The sequence below is a fragment of the Zalophus californianus genome, chromosome 7 (assembly GCF_009762305.2).
Source record: "Zalophus californianus isolate mZalCal1 chromosome 7, mZalCal1.pri.v2, whole genome shotgun sequence".
NCBI classification, from domain to species: Eukaryota; Metazoa; Chordata; class Mammalia; order Carnivora; family Otariidae; genus Zalophus; species Zalophus californianus.
In genome coordinates this window covers 86,425,236-86,449,129 of record NC_045601.1, presented here as the reverse complement: position 1 = coordinate 86,449,129, position 23,894 = coordinate 86,425,236, and the positions used below count along the sequence as shown (strand labels likewise).

Genomic DNA, 23,894 nt, shown 5'->3' with positions numbered 1-23,894 from the left:
ATTAAGCAAAATGTACTCTAGGATGTAGTGTTTAAGATTTTAAATAAAAGAAATAATGTTAAGACTAAAGAGCATGAGATTACAGAAATTACACTACTACTACCTATATAATTACTGATTCAAGTTATACCAATACTCAAAGACTAGTGTATAACTTAATGTTTAAGGCAGAGGAGTAGTTACTCAAGAGACCTGAAGGAGTTAACTATGAGAAAAGAAGCAATTTATTTCTCAGTAATAGGATCAGGTGCATAAATCCTGACAATTCAGTATTAATACATGCCAGGACTGCTATCCTAGTTCTTGCTAGTATCAGCAAGATATTAATGGACCACAATCTACATGACGAAATCTTAAGTGGAAAGCAAAAAATTTAAGAAGTTGTACAGCAAGGACTCTAACACTTAATTTAATCATCATTTAATATTATATCTGGATAAAGAAAAAGAAATGCTGATCAAGACTGTATAGTACTTACTAAAAAGAATACAAAAGCAATAAACATCTTTCAGGTTTATAAAATAAATATTGTAGGTTTCTTTGAAAATAAAGTGATTATTAAGTTCAAATGCACATGAAATTCTGAGGAATAAGATACACATTCTTATTTGGTATCTCTAACCCAACTTCCAGTTTCTAATATCTAATATCCAATTCTCCAACCCAACTTCCAACTCCAATATCTAATATCTAATAACCAATTCTCCAACCCAACGTCCAGTTTCTAATATCAACTGTACTTTTCAATGATTGAGCATCTTTCTTAACCTAACCTCCTTAACCTATTTTTTTCCTTCTAAAAACCTAAGTCACACTGATAAAGTTAAGGGAAACTTCTGGAAAAGCAATTCCAAAATGTTTTGGTGAGGTAAATTTATAATAAAATATTATTTCATTCATATGAAACCTCTGTAATTTATATTCCACATAAAAATTACTTAATGATGATCAAACAGCAATATGTAGTTCTTTCACTGGCTAAAAGTTAAAAATAAAAAACACTATATCAAGCACATTTCTTTAACATATTCTATATAATCCCAAGTCAATTAACAAACACATAGAAATTATAAGACCTTCACTGCTAAAATACTTTGGAGATTATATTTTTGTTTCGACTTGGTAATTGTATGAAGAGACTTAACTACATCATAGCTAGAAGTGAGTCTTAACACACTTTTAACCACAAGTCAAAAGAACTGTGAGGTTAAATTCTTAACACTGTAGAAACAGACTACTCAAAAAAAGTCCCGAGAGTCATAAAACATGAACTATTATGAATATTTTTTAAAAGAATACTTACGACTACTTCCAAGTTCTTCAAACAGGAATTTCACTTTTTCCCACTCTGTAGAATTTTTATTATTAGGAACATTCAGAGGAACAAAAGCACTACAAAAAAGAAAATAAATCTGGTTAATGGCTGTAAAGATAAAAATTTAAATAAAAGGAAATGGTCTAAAACTCAATTCCTTTTTTTTTTTTTAAGATTTTATTGATTTATTTAAGAGAGAGAACAAGAGAGCACAAGCAGGGGAAGTGGCAGAGGGAAAGAGAGAAGCAGGCTCCCTGCTAAGCAAGAAGCTGATGAGGAGCTCAATCCTAGGACCCTGGGATCATGAGAGAAAGAAAAGGGAAGGAAGAAAGTAGATATTACTTTAATATCTAGTCAGAAACAAGATTAAGGTAAAACGTTGGGTATCCCTTAAATTGTGTATGTGGAGAATCAAACAGAAATACAAGAAATAACTCTAATACTACTTCCTTTCTAACCTAATTTTAATTGTAAACAAAGCACAAAGATCTATCCTCTTTTGTAAAGAGGAAATACTAAATGAGTTCAACAATAAGTTGAACAGTATCTAATAATGTGTGCAAGTAAAACAAAGTAATCATTCTATTTTTTTTTTAAACCTTTACTCCTTGGTACTACTGATACTTATTATTCTTACAAAAAGATAAATGGTCAGAGCACGTCAGGAGGTTATTTAAATTTCTAACTATTTGCACTGATGTGCATTTACTACACTCTTAATCTTGGAGACTTATTTCACACCACTTTCAGAAAGAAAAGTGATTACTCACACAGAGAGCAATAAATGCAAAAAGTTCATCATTGCTCTGGTCATAAGATTAAAAAATAAAAGCAGTAAAGTGGAATCAAAAAAAAAACAAAACAAAAAAACTCTTGCAAATTATACTTCTATAATGATATTAACATATTTATCTGCATTTGAACAAATGTATAAACCAAGCAAGTAAAAACTACCTATATAATATTCCTCTATTTCATTTGGATGGAGTTTTTTTCCCAATATATGTATTTTCTGAAAAGTTTATTTTGAATTTGTTAGTTGGGAATGACCAACTCTGTAAGTATGGGAAAAACTTCTAAGTTGTATATAATATCACCAAGAACTTTCTATGACAAAAAAAAAATTTTTTTTTTAAGGTCATATGGCTCAAACTACTGTCAGAATGACTTCAGGAAAATACTTACTTTGAGGAGATCCAGCACAGTAACATTTTAGCGCTTACTTTCAGGTAGGAACTAGAGGGAGTAACAAAAGCACAAACCCCAAAGCAGGTTCTCCTCAATTAGGAGAATCCCGTCACCAGGTTGTATAATCTAAGAAACAGATGTGAAATATTTTCATATAAACTAAGAGAAACGTGTGTAGGCTGAATTCAAGAGTTAAAACTAAATTCATCTATACATCCTGAACAATAATATTCAAAACATTTCACAACCAATTTGGCAAAAGCACAAAGTAATCAACAGACACACTGGCCTTAATTCTGGAAGACCCTGCTGAACCAGGCTTTACCCTTTAAGCAGGCCTAGGATGGAGTAAGAAGACTCAGGAAGGCTGAGCAGCAGCTGACTGATATGCAAGCATTTCAACCTCTTAACAACCCGAAGGGGCAAACTAATGTTCACTGGCCAAATGTCAGCCTGTAGACAAAGATCTATAAAGAGAAAGAAATACCTCCCAACAGATGCAAAGGCAACTAAAACTAAAGTCAGATGTGTCTTGAATATAGATACATCAATTTTGATGAGGAGGCAGCATTTAATAAGTTTATCAACCATTTACTAAATGATGATAGTAAAGTAACCAGGAGTAAGAGTATAATGAGATTTATGTGGTAGAAAGTACAGATATTTTCTTAATCTCAATCTCTCTCAAAATAAAAATGCATAAGGAGAACCTTAGCTTCCAAAAACACCCATACTAGATCAAGATAAGACCTGGAGCCTCAAAAGGTTATAAATTTCTCTTACAATCTTAAAAACAGTAAAACTGAAAACCCACTCAGTAAAAATACTTTATACCCAATCTGACTCGCTGTTATTAGTTTAATACAGATTCTCTTTTACGGAAAAGACAAAGGAAAGGCTAACGAATTTCAGTAGCTATGAAACTGAAATGATAAATTCAGTAGAATAGAAAATATGATTTTCACATCTTACACCCAATCACCAGTCATATTTATCTTCCAAATAGCTTATCAGTTTCTTTTCCTCTCTGCTCTCTTTGTAGCTACTCTAGTTCAGACCCTCATCTGTCACCTGAACTATTACAATGATTACATGATTAGTCTTCCCATCTACCATTTATATTTCAATTCTCCAACCCAACTTGCAACTGCCCCTTTCAAATGCATCCTTCATGGTACTGTAACTCTTAGATAAATTCATATATAATTACTTTCATGCATTCACACACACACAAATGCATACACATCTTCACTGTCTTTCAATTGTTCAGCAGGATAAAACTCAAAATTTCTTAAATGTTGTTTATGAGACCCAGTCTACCTACCTGGCTAATCATAGCCTGTCCCCTACCTACACAAACACCTGAAACATCACATCATACTTTTTTTTTTTTTTTTGTACGGAGGAGGGTGAGAGTTAAAATTCACATTATATGTAGGGTGCCTGGGTGGCTCAGTCAGTTGATGCATCTGACTCTTGATTTTGGCTCGGGTCATGATCTCAGGGTCGTGAGATTAAGCCCTGCATCCAGCTCAGCACTGAGTGAGGAGCTTGCTTGGAATTCTCTCACTCTCTCTCCCTCCTTTGGCCCCTCCCCTGCCCTCTTGCACACTCTCTCTCTCTCTCCAATCAAAAAAAAAAAAAAAATAGGGGCGCCTGGGTGGCTCAGTCGGTTAAGTATCTGCCTTGGGCTCAGGTCATAACCCCAGGGTCCAGCTCCCAGCCCCACGATGGGCTCTCTGCTCAGCGGGGAGCCTGCCTCTCCCTCTCCCTCCTGCTCTGCCTACTTGTGCTCTCTCTCTCAAATAAAGAATCTGTTTCTTGGTTTCTCTCTCTTTTTTAAAAAAAATTCACATTATATGTTTTATATCATTCTTCAAATATTCCATGTTAACTGCAGCCTCACAAGTTACCATAATGTTATGGACTCAACTCGTCCCTCTAAAATTCGTATGTTGAAGTCCTAACCACCAGTGTGATGATATTTGGATACTGGGCCTTCCAGGAGGTAATTGTGGTCAAATGAGGTCCTAAGGGTAAGGCTCTAATCCAATAGGATTGGTGTCCTTATAAGAAGAGGAAGAGATACTAGACAGTTCTCTCTCCCTGCTAGCAGAGAATAAAATAAAGGCCATGTGAGGAGACAGTGAAAAAGCAGCCATTTATAAGCCAAGTATCTTCAGCAGAAACCAAATTTACTGAAACCTTGATCACGGACTTGTAGCCTCCAGAACTGTAGAACTGTGAGAAAATAAATGTGCACTGTTTAAGCTACCCAGTCTGTGCTATTTTGTTATGGCAGCCCAAGTAGATTGATACAGATTTTGGTACCGTTAAGTGGACTGCTACTGTAACAAATACCTAAATATGTGGCTGTCTCTTTGAAACTCAGTAATGAGCAGAGGCTGCAAGGGTTTTAAGATGTAAGCCAGAAAAAGCCTAGGCTGCCTTGAAGGTGAAAAGAAAGGAAGGAAGGAAGGCAGGCCCCAAATGGAGTCACCTGTGCTAAGCCCCACCAAGATTTAATACCTAACCTCAGAGCAATTTCAGCCTCTCCCAGGAGTAGAATTTTAAACCAATCAGTCTGGAATTTCCTAGTAAGGTAACCTGCCTGATAAAAACCCCCTGCTTTGGGCACGTGGGTGGCTCAGTCATTAAGCCTCTGCCTTCAGCTCAGATCATGATCCCAGGGTCCTGGGATCAAGCCCCACATCGGGCTCCCTGCTCCGCGGGAAGCCTGCTTCTCCCTCTCCCACTCCCCCTGCTTGTGTTCCCTCTCTCACTGTGTCTCTCTCTGTCAAATAAATAAATAAAATCTTAAAAAAAAAAAAAAGCAGCTAGTTCAGTTCTCATCTTGAATAATCAGACAATTGCTTAAAAAAAAAAAAAAACCTGCTGTGCCCTCAGGGAAGGTGACCTTGCTTGAAACAATTCCCTCTTTGAACTTCCTTATCTCACCTCCTTCTACTTATAAAAATCTTCCATTTTGCATAACTCCTTAGAGCTCCTTTCTACTTGCTAGATGGGATGCTGCCCAACTCACAAACTGCTGAATAAAGCCAACTAGATCTTCAGATTTACTCGTTTGAATTTTGTATTTTAACAAAGAGACTATTGATAAAAATGTGGATGTTAAAGGCAAGAGGGAGGACTCAAAAAGAAGAGTTATAGAGAAAGCCTCTGTTGTCTCAGAGAAGACATATATCATCATGAATAGAATGGTGGTAGAAGTATGGACACTGAAGGTCATTCTGGTGAAATCTTAGCTAGAAAAAAAGAACATGTTATTAGAAACTAAAAGAAGATAACTTGTAATACAGTGGTAAGGACTTTGGCTGAACTGTTTGTGTTTCTGTGGAAGGCAGAACTTTTTAAAAGATGAAATTGGGTATTTAGCTGAGGAGGATTCTAAGCAAAGTGTTGAAGGAGCAGGATGGTTTCTCCTTACTGTTTACAGTAAAATGTGAAAGGAAAGAGGTAAGGTGAAGGAACTACTCCATCTGTATTGTAAAAGAATGACGAAGCCTGTGTTAAGAGTGTGGCTGAACAACCATCTGATAAGGAGAGGAGTAAGGGTGGAAACCATGGGTTTAATCAACCATCTCAGCAGAAGCCAGGAATAGTGGTAGGATGATACTAACAGGGACACTGCCAATTTGAAATAAAGGGAACAGAGATGGGACAAAATAAGGTAGGCTATGAGATTTTGGGGATTCTACAGGACAGGATGACAGAATTACTTAGCTGAGAACATGCTTTATCCTTCAAGAAAAAGTATCCAAAAGCAATTCAGTTATCATCAGGGCTGCCACTCCCACCACAGGCCCAGGGGGCAAGGCTGCTTCCTCCCAGCTTTCCTCAGTTGTGGCCACCAGGCAACTGCTACAAAGAGTCGAGGGAGCAGGACCTAGGCACAGAACCAAGAGGGCAAGGCCACTACCTAGGGCCATGGTGGTGACCCTACCACCTACCCTTCAGTGGGCCTGGAGAGCAGAGCATCCAACCAAAGATAATTATTCTTGAGTCTTAAAATCTAATATAATTTGCCTTGCCTTGACTTGCTTGGAACCCATAATCCCTTTTTTTCTTTCCAATTTCTCCCTTTTAGAACAGAAATGTCTGTCTACCCTATTCCTGCCCTACTATTCTATTTTTGAGGCACATAACTTGTCTGGTTTCAATGGTTCACTGCTAAAGAAGAATTCTGACTCAGGATGCATCATATTTCAGGTCTCACCCATACCTGATTTATGTGGTATTTTGATGAGATTTTGGACTCAGAATTGATGCTCAATTAAGACTTTGGGGGCTGCTGGAATGGGATGAATGCATTTGTACATAGTAAGGTCATGAATTTTGGGGGGCCAGAGAACAGAATGTTATGGACTGAATTTGTCCCCACAAAATTTTTATGTTGAAGGCCTAACCCCCAATGTGATGGCATCTGGATATAGAGCCTTTACGAAGGTCATCAGTTAAATGAGGTGGGACCCTAGTCCGATGGGATTGAGTCGCTTTAGGAAGAACTGACACCAGAGAGCACTCTTTCTCCCAGTGAGAACACACAGGAAAGACAATGTAGGACACAGAAGGCAGTAGCCAGGACGAAAGTTCTCACCAGAAACCAAACTTGCCAACATTCTGACCATGGACTTCTAACCTCTAGAATTGTGAGAAAATAAATGTCTTTTACAGCACTCTAAAAAGATGAATACACTTCACATGCTATTTATCTTTTTTATTTAGTCTGATGACAAATTTCCACTCCTCAAATTTCAATTCAAATATTATTCCTTATTAGGTCTTCCCTGATTCTTCAAGGCAAGGCTAGGAACTTGCTACTCCATCATCAAAACCTAGTATTTATCTCTTATTAGAGCACTTAAATATCATAGCCCAAATTATGTATTTATGTCTCTCCCCACTGTGAACCTTGAGGAAAGAGACAATGACCCTCCACCTTTATCCCCAAGACCTTGCACACTACATAACAAAGTGCTCCAAATATGTTAGCTACATGAATTAGTTAAACCTCAACCACATTTGTACCATAAAATTATCTACTGTTTTAAAAGAAAAACATACATCACTTAACAAAAACTAGGAGTAGGTTACCCTCAAGAAAATTTCAGGCAATTTAGTCAATCAATTAATCTAAATGTATACCTCATTCAAATATGGTAATGAGAAGAACACTACCCTGGGTAACAAAAACATTATTAGTCTTTCATTCACAAATTTCAAGCTTGTGAAATACAGGAGTCCACATACTCTCCCCTCTATCAGTGCCCTCAGCTAATGACCTCAAATATCAGTGAGAAAATAGAGGCCAATCAGAGAAGAATTCTTTCATTTGCACACAAAACCTAAGAACCCACTTGCACATCTTTTCATTTTTATTGCTCTTACAACAACAGAGGAAATACCTGTCCACCTTAATCAAAGCCTCCCACCTGTATGGGTGCTTTCTATGCCATTCCTTCTCACTTATTATCCACCTAAGAGCCAACATCATCAATTCAATTACAAAAGGACCGCAATACTGAGAAAGGCGGGAGGTGGCACGGGGAATAATATTTAGCAATCCTTCAGCTTATCTTTTACATTTTACAAAAGAAAAAACTCATTTTCTCATTGGAGCTAGATATTGCTATTGCAAGAGCAGAGACTAAACTCTGACTTCCCTAATGCCTGATTTGGTGCCTTACTCATCATTTCTTCCTGACTGCCTATAAAACTTACCATGAAATAAACTGAGATTCCAATACTCCCTCACCAAACCTGCTCCTCCTTCAGATTTGCCTATCTAAGTTGATGACAACTTCACCCGTTTCTGTGTAGCAAAGAATTTGGCTTTGCCCAAAAGAGGTGCGACTTTTGCCCACGGTTCTGGCAGGTACCCAATGCCTTTGTTTAGGGCAGGAGCTGACAACATCTTAAGTGGTGAGCCAGAAAGACCAACCATGTGATTTTGGGTGAGAACTTCGGGTCATATGGAGTCCACTGTCCTGGAGGCTGAGATAACTATGTGAGCAATCAATCAATCCAAATTGCCTAAATAACAGTCTCAATAAAAAACTCTGTGAGAGAAGTGTTCCTAAGACTTTGAAGTCTGGCCAACTGCAGGTACATTCTCAATTCCTCTTTCTCTCACACCCCACCTATGTATCCTATCAGAATATCCTGCTGGCTCTTTCTCCAAAAGGTAGGCAGAATCAAATCACTACTGCTACCATCATGCCTTGCCTCGGTTACTACAACAGCTTCCTCACAGATCTCATATTTCTACCCTTACCCCCATAAAGTCAAATCTTAAAACACCATCCAGGAATCCTGTTAAAATGTCAGATTATGTCGCTTAATGACAAAAGTCCCTGACAGCTCCCCACCTCTCTCACAATAAATGTCAAAGTTCTAACAATGGCCTATGATATCCTACTCAATCTGGCAGCACTAGTTACCTCTGGCCGTATCTTCAGCTACTCCAGCCTTCATTCGCTCTACTCCAGCCACACTAGTTTCCTCACTTTGTCTTAAATATGCCAGATAATTTCTTGCCTCAGGACTTTCCATCTGTTGTTTCCTCGGACTGGAATGCTCTTCCCCCCACATATATTCATGGCTCCCTCACTTCCCTCAAATATCTTCTCAAATACCACCTTCTCACCAGTGTCTTCCCTAACATTTCACAACCTCAACACAACCCATTTTTTATTTTCTTTCTCTGCCCCTTTAAACCTCTTTTGAATGCATGCTCCCTGAAGAGGAGTTGTCTTTTCTGGTAACTGCTGTCTCACCAGCACCTTGTACGGTATCTGGAACATACCTAGTACATAATAATATTTGGAAAATAAGTGAATGTTATATTGTTCAAAATGGCTGGTCAAACTGTTGCTTCTTGTTACTAGTGTATTTGCAAGGAAACATTTGCTTAACTTTAGTATATTGCTTCTAAATAAATAAATGTCATCTAAAGAATCTGTTAAAACTTTATCAGAATTGTGCAAAATGTAACTCTAAATGAGGACTGAAGATAATACACCATGAAAAGAACAAATAAATTTACAAATATATCCCCAGACACCTTTTGTCTGGGACACATACTCTGGCTGCTATAAAGATTTGTGGTTTTACTGATGGTTCTCAGCCACATTCTAAATCAGGAGATTACAAACTACGTTTATAAATAAAGTTTTATTAGAACTCAGCCATGTCCCTCTGTTTGCATCTTGTCCATGACTACTATCAAGGTACAAGAGAGTTTAGTAGTTGCCACAAAGACCATATGGACCTCTAACTTAAAATATTAACTACCCTTTAAGAAAAGTTTACTGATCTCTCCTCTAGATAATTTAGGTTTCTAAATGAGAGACTTTCACATTAACTAAAGCAAATTCACATAACTGTCTTTCTTAAAAAGCCAAAAGAGAATTAAAAATATATTCAATAGCTAAATAGAAAAACTACTAAAAAAAATTGTCCTTTCAATAAGTACTCTTTTTTCATGACACATAAAGGCAGACAAAGGGTACTGGGAATATGCCTTGATTATAAAGCATTTGTATTCCAAGAAGTCCTAGAACCACAAAAGGTTACTGACCAATTTTATTCCACCACAAATTGTATTCAATAAATGTCATTTTTTTATTTACTGAATTTCTGAGACCAAATTATAAAAAGAACCTTTTAAAAGCTTATTAGCACCTCACATATTTCCTAACCTAAAAAAACAAAAGAATCAAAACCTATTTTAACAAGGAGAAATGTCTTCCATTAACAAGGACAAATGTTTTCCAAAGAGAAAATGTTAAATGTATAAAAAAAATGCAAAACTTTATTGATATTAGTATAAAACCTTAAGGAAGAAGATTTAAGAAAGGAACTCACTGACAAAGATTAATTCAAAAATTTAAAGACTGATGCACCAAATCTGAAAAAATGCACAGAAAGGTTTCATCAAAGAGCTGTTTATAAAAATGGAAAAACTGCAAACATCATAAATGTCCAAGTAATCATCACTAGAAGATTAAATAAACTGTGGTATGCTAAAAGGAAAATGCAATACAGTCAAAAATTGATGAAACTATATTTACTATTTCTAAAGAGATGCCTACAGTATGTCAGCAAGTAGATTATCAAGAATTCATAAAATAAAATCACATTTCTGTAAAATTATAACATGGAGGGTATATGTATGGGGGGAGAGCACTCTGCATGTATCTGATCACATAAAATGTCTAGGTAGAACAACATATACAAAAAAGGTTAACTGTGGCTATTGCTTGGTGGCAATATAAAAGGTGGTTTATTCTTCTTCTTACATTTTTTTCTAGATTTTTCTAAATGAGCCTTTATTATTATCATGTTATTTCCACTTTCAGGGGCAAAAAAAATCAAGACTTACCCAACTAAAAGAAGAAGTGCACAAATTACAGCAAATCCCAAAGTATACTTGAATGCTGTTTTAATTTGCTGGAAGTCAAGGGAAAAAAAATATACCATTTACTAAGACCTTTAAAATATAAAATATTCTTAAAAAATAAAATATAAAATATTCTTGCTACAGTGGAACAGTACTTTCACATCAAATGTACATTTATGTGTAAATTTGTGTAAAATTTCCTTGTTGAAAAATAATCTTAAAATTTAAGGAAAAACAATGTAATGCCACATCATAAGTTACCTTTGCAAACCATACTAGACTTTAAAAGTCTTTTCAATGATTAGACCTTATGGAAATCAGTATTCAAAAGCATAACCAATTCTTCAGTGGGCATAATCATTAGTAAAATTATCAGAATATTTACTAATATATTCCCCCAAACAGGAAGTAATCAGAATCTATAATACCCCTCCCCCAATTCATTAAAATGGGTTATAATAATAAGTACAATAAATATTCAATATGCATGCATGTGTGTATACATGTACATATTTTCTATATAATGTATACATTTATATAAAATAAAAAATATATATATAGAACACATATATAAATATATAAAACATTTATCATTATCTTTGTCCAAAGACAAACACAAAGCTGGATATTCTAAATATGGAAAGAAAAGTTAACCTCAAAAAAAAGGTTAAATCAGTAAAAAAACAAAAAAAACCTATTTGTCTCTCAGATTAATGAAGTCTCTAAAAGTCACCTTTTAAAATTTAAATTCATGCTTCATATGACAAATTCTTCACAAAGGAGTTAAGACAATCTTTAGGAAAAAACCTAAAATAAAGGTTGAGGAGGATTTTAAGATCAACCAAAGGGCTGGGAAAGATGAACTTCAGAAGTGAAAAGAGAAAGCATGTATCTCATTCCATTTTTAACATTAAATTCCTAACCACCCACTTTACCTTACATATGTTGGGTTTACAAATACAGAGTTACATAAGTATCTGCAAATAATTAATTTTGACTTTCTTTATAAATATTTAAACATCTTATTTTTTCTCTAATAAACTGTACTGATTACCACTTGGAATCACTTAAAATATTGTTATGTACTTGCTCCTGATCTTATGCAAATACTTTAAGGTTTTAATAAACATGATTAAGAAATATGCTGGCTTTTAAGTGAAAGCTATATATATATATATTTTGGTATTTAAATACAAAACATAAAAAAGGTATAAAACAAATTCCTATAACTCAATAAAAAGACATTCCTTTTATGCTGCTTTTTCCCCTTAAATTAGAAAAAATGTTCAATTTTAGCAAATACCTTTCAACATACAATTTCTTCTTTGACCTATCAAATGACTATATATTAACAGATGTGCCGATTCTAAACTGCCCATGCAGTCTAGAGATAGGCCCAACTCAGTTATACTATATTAATATATTTTTAAGATACCTCTGAATTCAATTTGCTAATATTTCAGTTAAGATTTGTATACCAATATTTAAGTGATGTTGGTATGAAGTTTTGGACATACATGTATGTTATATTTATCAGATTTTTATATCAGTGTTATCCTGGATTAGTAAAAATAGTCTGCAAGTGTTCCTTCTTTATGCCCTACAATAGGGGTCAGCAGACTGCCCTGTGGACCACATGTAGCCCACCTCCTATTTTACTGGATCACATCAAGCTCATTAAGTATTATCTCTAGCTACTTTCACAGTACAACAGCAGAGGTGAGTAGCTGAGAGAGAAACTATATGGCCCACAAAGCCTAAAATGTTACTACCGGGACTTTTAGAGAAAAAGTCTGCCAATCCCTGCTCTAGAATTGCTGTCTAAACAACAGTCACAAGTCACATGTGCCTACTGAGCTCTTGAAATATGGCTAGTCCAAACTGACTCTTTGAAGTGATAATACTTGGAACATATTACATTAAATGCAATGTACCATTAAAAATAATTTCAACTGCTCCTTTTTACTTATTTTAATAAGTAGAAAGAAAATTTAAAATTTCACATCTGGCTCACATTGTATTTCTATTAGGCAACACTGCTCTAGAATGAATTCAAAGTCCTGTCATTCTTTAAGAAAGGAAATAATCTTTCCTCCTCCCCCTAAAATAAACATACTTACAGTACATTTACTAGTATCATCATCATCCTTTTCTTCATAGTAGAAGTAGACAAAAGGGATCCAGAAAAACACACAGAATAATATAACAGAATATAAGGCTGTGGAAAGAAATAATAAGCTGAGTTCTACTGAATACATATAAACTTAATAACTGTTATATGTATACTTACGTGTGTGTATATTAACATACAAAATAACTTACCAAATTCACATTTACATACCAAATTCACTCCCCCATCTGATCCCTATACACATAACTCTTTGTTTATATGTAATATCCCAATCAGCCTTTTCTGATCCCTGCCCCAAGAAATCAACAGCACTATTAGATAGATCATAATTCAAGTTAACCATGGGGCAATTTTTAGCAATAATGATAATAATTATGCCTATAGGGGCACCTGGGTGGCTCAGATGGTTAAGCGTCTGCCTTTGGCTTGGGTCATGATCCCAGGGTCCTGGGATCGAGACCCGCATTGGGCTCCTTGCTCAGCAAGGAGACTGCTTCTCCCCCTCCCTCTGCTTCTCCCCCTGCTCGTGTTCTCTCTCTCTGTATCTGTGTCTTGAACGAATAAATAAAAACATTAAAAAAATAAAAATAAACCAATTATGCCTATAACAAGTGTAGCAGCTAATACCTGAGCTCTTACTACATACTCAACACAGTGCAAGAACTTCCTGTGAACCAACTCACTTAAATGAACATTAACTTTTGGGGCGACTGTCTGGCTCAGTTCGTTGAGTGACTGACTGGACTTAGCTCAAGTCATGATCTTGGGGTTGTGGGGTCGAGCCCCATGAGGGACTCCATGCCCAGTACGGAGTCTGCTTGTCCTTCTCCCTCTGCTCTTCCCCCTGTTCGTGCACATGCACGCTCACTCGCTCTGACTCTCTCTAAAAGAAATAAAATCGTTAAAAAATAAATCAATGAGTGTTAACTTTTGTACTCCTTCCAACTTAAAATCAAGTGAAGTTAAAACATTTTCCAGTCACTCAAGTTAAAGAAATAGTTATATATACAATACTATCCTTTTGGTACAAATAATTTCCCCAATCTAAGTTTAAAATATGTAGTGTTATAAAACTAATCTTATACAAATCAAGACCAAGAAAAGGTAAGAATGGTAAAAGAGTAAAATCAGATTCAAAGTTAACTGATACGAATTCCTATTTATATGCTTTAAAATAATATTAGAGATACTTTGACCCAGTAGTCAAAATATTTTTTAATTCAATGTATTACTTAAAATTTGAACAGCCAAAGTATATTTAACAATAAAAAAAGAAAACAGAATAAACAACTTTTTGAGGCTTCACAAACCTAAAAAAAGTGCTTTTAAAATCATCTGTGAAGGGGCACCTGGGTGGCTCAGTCAGTTAAGTGACCGACTCTTGATTTCCGCTCAGGTCCTGAGATGGGAGCTCAGGGACCTGAGATAACCTAAGGGACCTCAGGGACCTGAGATGGGAGCCCCACCTTGGGTGTGGAGCCTGCTTAAGATTCTCTCTCTCCCTCTACCCCTCTCATCCCTCACCCCAATGCACGTGCTTTCTCCCTCTCTCAAAAAAGATAAATTAAAAAAATTTTTTTAAATTAAAAAAATAAGGGACACCTGTGTGGCTCAGTCGGTTAAGTGTCTGCCTTCAGCTCAGGTCATGATCTCAAGATCCTGGGATTAAGCCCCACATTGGGCTCACTGCTTAGAGTGGAGTCTGCTTCTCCCTCCCCCTCTGTTCTTCGCCCTGCTTGTGCTCCCTCCCTCTCTCTCTCAAATAAATAAAATCTTTAAAAAATAAATAAATTAATAATAATAAAATAAAAATCTCTGAATTTACATTTATTTGCATGTGCCTAAATTCACGGAATTATATAATGTAATTATATAAAACAATCACAGGATAATAGTTATTATACTCCTTTGTAAAAAAAAAAAGCATTTGTTAGTAATGTGTAACTTCAAATACTTATTCTGTTAGAAGGAATGATTATATAAGTTATAGAATTTTTAAACATGATCTTAATACTTGCTAGTACTATCTCACTTATCTGGAGGCCACTCATGAAACAGCCCCCATGAAATGCAGCATAGCTACAACTCAGCAAACAAAGCCCTACAGAACCAATAGAAAGGTAAAAGGTAATTTTTATTGACCAATCATAAAATAATTGTCAGCAAACTGAATTCTTGCACTACACATATTTAGTGAAATGCATGCAGTCTTTTAATATTATGAGAAACCAATAATGACAGTAAATCTTTAAAGGTAATGACTGTTGTGTTCCTATACAAAACACAGAGTACAGTTAACCCCTGAAGTTGGCTAAGGCACCAAGTCCCTGCAGAGGTAAAAATCTACATATAACTTTAGACTCACCTAAACCTTAACTAACAGCCTACTCTTGACTGGAAGCCTTACCAATAATATACAAAAACAGTCAATTAACATGTATTTTGTAGGTTACATGTATCATATACCATATTCTTAAAGTCAGCAAGAGAAAAGAAAATGTTAAGAAAATCATAAGGAAGAGAAAATACATTTAGACTATTATAGTATTATAAACCAATATTATACTGAATTTATTAGAAAAAAATCCACATTAAGTGGGCACAACAGTTCAAATTTGTGTTGTTCAAGGGCCAGCAATAGTTAGTATTAATATTTCTAAGTCTAACAGCCAATGGAAATAAACATATATTAAAAAATGTAACCGAAGTAAGTTTTTAAAAATTAAAAGTAAAAGGGATAGGACTATAAATCACTCTAAATACCATTCTAATATTATGATTAAAATGATTAAATAATTTGTATAGAATAGGAGAAACCCTAAATCAGCATAACAGAGTTTAATGAGCTGATAGCCATACCCCAGAAATTTTGACCCAGTAATGTCTGGCTTCACTCTCAGCATGCTGCTTATGTCTACTACCTGATGGCCTAGGCCTTCATCTGGCCAAACAGCCTATGGCTATTTCATAAACATTCCTGGTATTCAGGAACTTGCGTGATCAATGATCTTGTAAGCTTCAGAGTTAACATCATAGTCAATTAGCAGAACAGGTATAAAATTAATTCCTATAATTCAAAAAATACAAATAATCCATTTTTTAAAGTGGACGAAAGACAGATACTTTACCATAGAAGATATTGGCCGAAGATACAAAATGGCCAAAAAGCACATTCCAAAAGATGCTTATCATCATTAGTCATGAAGATGTAAACTAAACCTACAATGAGATACACATATCCAAAAGAATGGCTAAAATTAAACTGGCAATACCAAGTGTTATCAAGAATGTAGAACAACTGATAGTCCCATACTTTGCTAGAGGCAGTGTAAAGTGGCACAACACTATAGAAAACTGTTTAGTAGTTTCTTACCAAGTTAAATATACAACTACCACATGCTCCAACAATTCTACTCCTCTGACAATGAAGAGCAGCAACATATGCAAAGGGTTTCTGCCCAGAGAAGCCTGCCTGAGTTACAGAATCCAGGGCTTTTACTGAGGACTTGTAAAATATGCACATTTGCCTGAGTGACCAGCTATGATACCAAAACTACTGACCCAAAGCAGGAAAGCAAGTATTGACTAAAAATCATACGTTTTGCACAACTGAACAAGCTGGTACTGCAAGGTTCCATATTCAGCTATACAAAACCACCTTATCAATTAGTAATGCAGGGTACATCCAAGGGCTAGGTTCACAGGAGTTAGTCAAGGGTCAGCCACACAACCTGAAAGTATATGGTAAGTGAACAAGCTCAGGTGTCTTGCATTAACTCTTTCTTTTCTTTTCTTTTTAAAGTAGGCTCCACACCCACTGTGGAGCCTAACGCAGGACTTGAATTCACAACCCTCCTGAGATCAAGACCTGAACTGAGATCAAGAGTCCGATGCATGGGGCATCTGGGTGGCTCAGTCCATTAAGCGTCTGCCTTCGGCTCAGGTCATGATCTCAGGGTCCTAGGATCGAGCCCCGCAACCAGCTCTCTGCTCAGTGGGGAGTCTGCTTCTCCCTTTCCCTCTGGCTCCTCTCCCCCACTCATGCTCTCTTTCTCTCTTCTCTCAAATAAATAAATAAAATCTATAAAAAAAAAAAAAGTCAGATGCTTAACCGACTAAAAAACCCAGGTGCTCCCTGCATTAACTCTTTCATAACAAAAATGTTCTTAGCAACATTATTCACAGTAGTCAAAAACTGGAAATGGTCCAAACGTCCATCAACAGGTGAAAAGATAAGCAAACTAAATGGTATTATATTTATACCAATGACTAGTATACAGCAATAAAAAAGAACAAACCATGGTTACATGAGATGAGGATGAATCGCACAGACCTTATGCTGAATAAAATATGCCCAAACACAGGAGTACATTTTCTACAACTGAACTTCAGGAAGTTCTAGAACTGGCAAAACTAATTTATTACAACACGAGTCAAAAAAAGTGGTTGGGACAGCTACTGACTGTAAAGAGACATGAAGATGTATGGCAACCAAAACTCCCATTATGTTGCTGATAGAAATAACCAGAAAAAGGCAGTTTCTAGCCATCAACACCTGGGGGAAGGAAATGGGGAACACACACAATTCTGAAAAGACTCTATAATATCCCCTCAGCAGTCTATGACTCAAAATAGGTGTAGAACAGGGGCGCCTGGGTGGCTCAGTTGGTTAAGCGACTGCCTTCGGCTCAGGTCACAATCCTGGAGTCCCGGGATCGAGTCCCGCATCGGGCTCCCTGCTCGGCAGGGAGTCTGCTTCTCCCTCTGACCCAACCCCCTCTCATGCTCTCGCTCTCTCTCTCTCTCTCATTCTCTCAAATAAATAAATAAAATTAAAAAAAAATCCTTAAAGAATATAAACTCATTTAAAAAAAAAATAGGTGTAGAACAACTGCTCTAAATCTTTGTTTTGCCAACACCACACTCTAAATAAACTATCCTCTGGAAGATCTCTCCTGCATCTTTATGCGTCTTCTCCCTGCTTCTCCCTCTCTCTCTCTGCCTGCCGCTCCCCCTGCTTGTGCTCTCTTTCTCTCTCTCTCTCAAATAAATTTTAAAAATCTTTTAAAAAATTAATAAATAAAGATCTTTTCCTTTAGCCCATAAATGTTAATCTATAAAGAAATGTAAGTTAATTAATTAACATTTTTGTGTTTTGGATCAGTTCTAATGTCCAGTTGGGTTTATATATCTGTAAATGAAAAAAAAAAGTTGCTGTTACCACGATTATGAAACTGAGAAATTGCTTCTTTTACAGCTCTACTTCATATTGATAGCTATTTTCAAAGGAAAATTATTCTTAACCCAAACAGTGATGACACTCTCATATCCTGACATCTTTATAAAGTATGCTTTTACTTGTAAATGTTTTTGTTAAAAGATTGCTACTAGCAGGTGAAAGATAAACAGACTATTTGGTTTAATAGTCCCACTAACATCAAAGAAAACATACTAAGAACAAATTTTAAAACCTCATGTCCACAAAAATTGGCAAAAATTAGACTCATAAAACAAGTTTTTTTAAAACAACTTAGCAAGAACTAGCAAAAACAAGTGGACAGCCATCAACTCTTAAAAGGACATAGACAAAAACTGTGGCAAAGAATATATGATAACTTATGATCTTTTCATATACACAAGCTACCTTTTAAAAACTGTATATCATTAAATTATAATGCACATGAAAATTAACTTGGATTAATTAGGCTTTGGGATTTTTAGACACTCTTTATTCCTCTCAACTACTGATGAAAACACCAAGACAAAGAATAACTTGGTCAATATTGTGATAGTATAATTAATCATTACAAAGCTTTTTTTTAAGAGGGTCAAAGTATAAATATATTCTGGGAATTCTAAAAACCTTCTAAAATTATCCCATTTACCCAGCTGAAGATATTTGGGGTCAAGGCTGCTAGCCGTATAACCAGATACCCATTTTCATTTCAGCTGGCATTCCCCTTTTTGTCCTTCCCCTTTCCTCCTGCTTCCTGCCTGAAATGGATACGTGATAGCTTAAACTCTAGCCATCATTTTGGACTTTGGTGACCTTAAGATGGAAATCATGTACTAAGGATGGAGAGCAGATGAAAACAAAGGAAAACAAAACACAAGTTTAAGATCCTCATGATGCGGGGCACCTGGGTGGCTCAGTCGTTAAGCGTCTGCCTTCGGCTCAGGTCATGGTCCCAGAGTCCTGGGATCGAGCCCCGCACTGGGCTCCCTGTTCGGCGGGAAGCCTGCTTCTCCCTCTCCCACTCCCTCTGCTTGTGTTCCCTCTCTCGCTGTGTCTCTCTCTGTCAAATAAATAAATAAAAAATCTTAAAAAAAAATTAAAAAAAGATCCTCATGATGCCATAACGCTGCCATCTGAACCCTGGATAGCCCAATTCTAGACTCACTTTAAGTGAGATTTAAAAACCACTATACTGTTTTAGTCATGTATTTCCAGTCTGTTAATGTCGTCAGGTGTAATTCCTAAAACAGAATCTGGTATGAGAAATGGGGGAACCCAAACATTCACTCCTGAACTATCCTGAGCCATTGATGGTCCTGCCTGTGAGCCATGAGTGTAATAGATCTCAATTAACTTTTACCATTGAACATGGTAGCATCATGAGGTGCCACAGAATCTCCTGGGTTCAAGATACAGTTCTTGCCTTCACAGTGTAGCAGCAACTCTATTTCCCTTAATAACCAGCATCAATTACTCCAGCCCACACAGTTAACTATTACTGTCTGTTCGTTCAATAGAATAAGGCAACCAATGGTCAAGTGGAAATAATGCCGCTAATTCAACAAAACTACTGTTTCATCCTTGCTGGAAGTACTCTCATATGGCTATTAAAAATTCTAACCAGCAGAACTCAGCTACAAGAAACAAGTTTTGTGGTTAGTTCATTAGGACTAACTGTACAAACTGCCATGCTCACTTCTATCCCTTAGTTATCAGACATGGGTACAAATTATAGGACAAAGAGACCCATGTAATGCTCACTGGTCCACAGCATTCTCTGAAATAAAAAAATAAACAGGGCCGCCTGGGTGGCTCAGTCGGTTAGCATCTGCCTTTGGCTCAGGTCGTGATCCTGGTCCTGGGATCAAGTCCTACATCGAGCTCCTTGCTCTGCAGGGAGCCTGCTTCTCCCTCTGCCTCTGCCTCTCTCTGTTTCTCATGAATAAATGAATAAAATATTTTTTAAAAATTTAAAGGAAGGAAGGAAGGAAGGAAGGAAGGAAAAAGAAAGAAAGAAAGAAAGAAAGAAAGAAAGAAAGAAAGAAAGAAAGAAAGAGAAAGAAAAGAAAGAAAAGAAAGAAGAAAGAAAGAAAAGGAAAGAAAGGGAAGAAAGGGAAGAAAGGAAGAAAGAGAAAGAAAGAAAGAGAGAGAGAGAGAGAGAAAGAAAGAAAGGAAGGAAGGAATACTTCTCGGTTCATTTTATGAAACTAGCAGGGTCTTCATACACAAGCCTGACAAGAATAGTTAAGATAAAGGAAAGTTACATACCAGTCTCACCTAAGACGATTTTTAAAAGAATCCCAAATAAGATAACAGCAAATCGAATCCAGCAAGAGCTGGATTAAACAAAACAAAAACCACCATCATGACCAGATGCTTAACAACTGAGCCACCCAGGTGCCCCTGAAAACAAGCAAGTAATTTCATATAAAGTTCAAAAAATGTAAAACTAAAGATACAGCCTGGTAGAACTGTAAGGAAAAATAAGGGATTAACAGAGACTAAATTAAAATAGTGGTTACTTCTAAGGGGGTTGAAGAAGAGATGGCATCGGGGAAAGGCCCACAAGGGACTTCAAACTTCATACCTTGCATGCTTAATAGATATATTACAAGTATAAAAGTATTATATGCTGAATAAACATCAAAACTGTCAATACTTGCAAGACTGCTATAAAGTTAGCCTCTAAAATGGCTCCTGTTGATCCCCACACCCTTGTGCAATCCCCCAATTTGAGAATGGATAAACAAGACATGGTATATTAATATAATAGGTGTGGGCTAGATCACTGACTCACTGTTGATGAAAAGAATGTGACTCCTAAGATTAATTACTAAAAGACTCTGCCTTCCATCTTGCTCGCTCTGAGAGACCTTAGCTGCCATGTTGTGAACTGCCCTATGAAAAGGTCCCTGTGGCAAGGAACTGATGCTGCTGGCAACAGGTAGCTAAGACGTGAAGCCAGCCTAAACCCACGTGAGGGAGCTTGGGAGCCAACTCTCCCCACGTGCAGCCTTAAGATGAATGTAGTCCCAACATACACAACTGCAGCCTTGTGAAGAGAAAACCCGAGCTGAGAAACCAGATCAGCTACATCTGGATTCTTGACCCAGAGAAACTGGGAGATAATGTTTGTTCTAAACTGCTAAATTTGGGGGTAATTTGGTACACCACAGCAGATAACTACTACCACTGCTGACAGTACCTCACTGACTGAAACATTAAGGGGCATGATCTGACAATATACAACTTGGGAAACAAAACTGTTTACAGTCTTTAACTGAGAATATGTACTCTGAAGAACAGTCATTTCCCTGAAGGATTTTTTTGGTTGCTTGTTTCCTCTAATATTTCTACTTGGAAACAAATTCTTAGGCCACTTAGTGTCATGGAGTCATTATCTAGAGAATTTCTTGAGCAAATGCAATCAGAAACCATTTAGGAAACTCCCCCAGAGATTAAGAATACATCGTCAGGTAGAATACAGTCTTTTAAAAAAGGGGGCGGATCAAAAGGAATGAGATCTTGCCATTTGCAACGACGTGGATGGAACTGAAGGGTGTTATGCTGAGTGAAATAAGTCACTCAGAGAAAGACATGTATCATATGACTTCACTGATATGAGGAATTCTTGATCTCAGGAAACAAACTGAGTGTTGTTGGAGTGGTGGGGCGTGGGAGGGATGGGGTGGCTGGGTGATAGACATTGGGGAGGGTATGTGCTATGGTGAGCGCTGTGAATTGTGCAAGACTGTTGAATCACAGATCTGTACTTCTGAAACAAATAATGCAACATATGTTAAGAAATAAGAAAAAGAAGAAGATAGCAGGAGGGGAAGAATGAAGGGGAGTAAGTCAGGGGGAGACGAACCATGAGAGACGATGGACTCTGAGAAACAAACTGAGGGTTCTAGAGGGGAGGGGGGTGGGGGGATGGTTTAGCCTGGTGATGGGTATTAAAGAGGGCACGTTCTGCGTGGAGCACTGGGTGTTATACGCAAACAATGAATCAGGGAACACTACATCAAGAACTAATGATGTAATGTATGGTGATTACATAACAATAAAATTAAAAAAAAATAAAAAGGGGGCGGGAAAGCAGGAGATAGGACACAACTATATCTCATCAAGAAGAACTTTACAGAAGTCCCCCAAATTATTCTCAATCTTTTTTAGAAAAGCAATTATATATATTAGAGATGTTTTCAAAACAATAAAGAATCAAAAAGATATAAATTTAATGAGATGTTAGGTCAATTCTTTCATATTAATCTTCTCCTATCATTGCACTGAGGTTTACTTTCCTTGCTCTCTTAGCTAATTTGAATTAAAACAACAGCAGATATCTGCTATTTAGCACTAATCACACGTCTCACATTCCTAATACAATGAAGTAGATATTACTTTATCCACCCTTTCACAAGTGTTAAAGTCATAAAGAAGTTAAATGACTTCATGGTCTCATGCTACTCTTCTCAAATTAGACACTAGAAGGTTGTAAACCCTAAGTTCAAAATTCATAGTAAAGACTCCAAGTACAATTTTTCAGCAATTAACCAATGAGGAGTAAGGAAAAACTTCCTAAGAATTCTCTTAGGTGCGCTAAAAGGCATGGCATAGAAGAGTCTGAAAGTTTCTTGATCCATCTTTATTCTTCCTTAGTTCCATAACTTACCTTACCCAAATATGCATAAATCTATTTTCACTACAGAAATGCTGGAGAGCAAAAAGTAAGAACTTATTAAACACCTAATAACCTGGAATTCTTTGAATAAGAGCACCCATACAATGGAAAACAATGCAGTAAAGGCTTTTTTTAAAATATATACTAGATCCTCAAAGCAGCAGTATTTGAAAGAGCCAAAAACTGAACCTAACTGATCATCAATTTTATTTTTTTAATTTAATTTAATTTTATTATGTTATGTTAGTCACCATACAGGACATCATTAGTTTTTTTTAAATTTATGAAATTTCTGCTTAATATGTTTTTTTATTATGTTATGTTAATCACCATACATTATATCATTAGTTTTGGATGTAGTGTTCCATGATTCATCGTTTGTGTACAACACCCAGTGCTCCATTCAATATGTTCCCTCTTTAATACCCATCACCAGGCTAACTCATCCCCCCACCCCCCTCCCCTCTAGAACCCTCAGTTTGTTTTTCAGAGTCCATAGTCTCTCATGGTACATCATTAGTTTTGATGTAGTGTTCCATGATCATCAATTTTAGAATGGATAAACAAGCCATGGTATGTTAATACAATGGAATATTCAAAGCAATGACGATCAATGAAGTACGGTTACCTGCAACAATACAGATAAATCTCAAATACAATGCTGAGCACTACAGCCAAACAGAAAACAATGTACACTATATGAATTCAATTTATATCTACACAAAAAATGATAAGTCTTGAATAATTCCTGCTTATGGTTTGAGCTCTCTCCATTTCTACAACCCCTGTACACATGCAAAATCAACACAAAAAGTTAGAAAAACAAGTAAAATGAAAATTCACTTCAAGTGGACAGTGAAAGAGTTAAAACTAAAAATTTCAAGAATGGTTAGAGAAAACATTAGAATAAACATTTAT

At 36.4% G+C, this 23,894-nt stretch overlaps 1 protein-coding gene across 1 annotated transcript in view; it reads right to left on the bottom strand.

Moving 5' to 3' along the window:
• LMBRD1 (LMBR1 domain containing 1) overlaps nucleotides 1-23,894 on the bottom strand; it is a 125,173-nt gene that overhangs the window by 84,184 nt on the left and 17,095 nt on the right. Inside the window, exons 4-6 of the mRNA XM_027602738.1 lie at nucleotides 13,046-13,143; nucleotides 10,908-10,975; nucleotides 1,304-1,392 (exon numbers count right to left, since the gene is read on the bottom strand). Coding sequence (XP_027458539.1) covers nucleotides 1,304-1,392; nucleotides 10,908-10,975; nucleotides 13,046-13,143 — 255 coding nt within the window. The remainder of the gene's footprint in view (nucleotides 1-1,303; nucleotides 1,393-10,907; nucleotides 10,976-13,045; nucleotides 13,144-23,894) is intronic.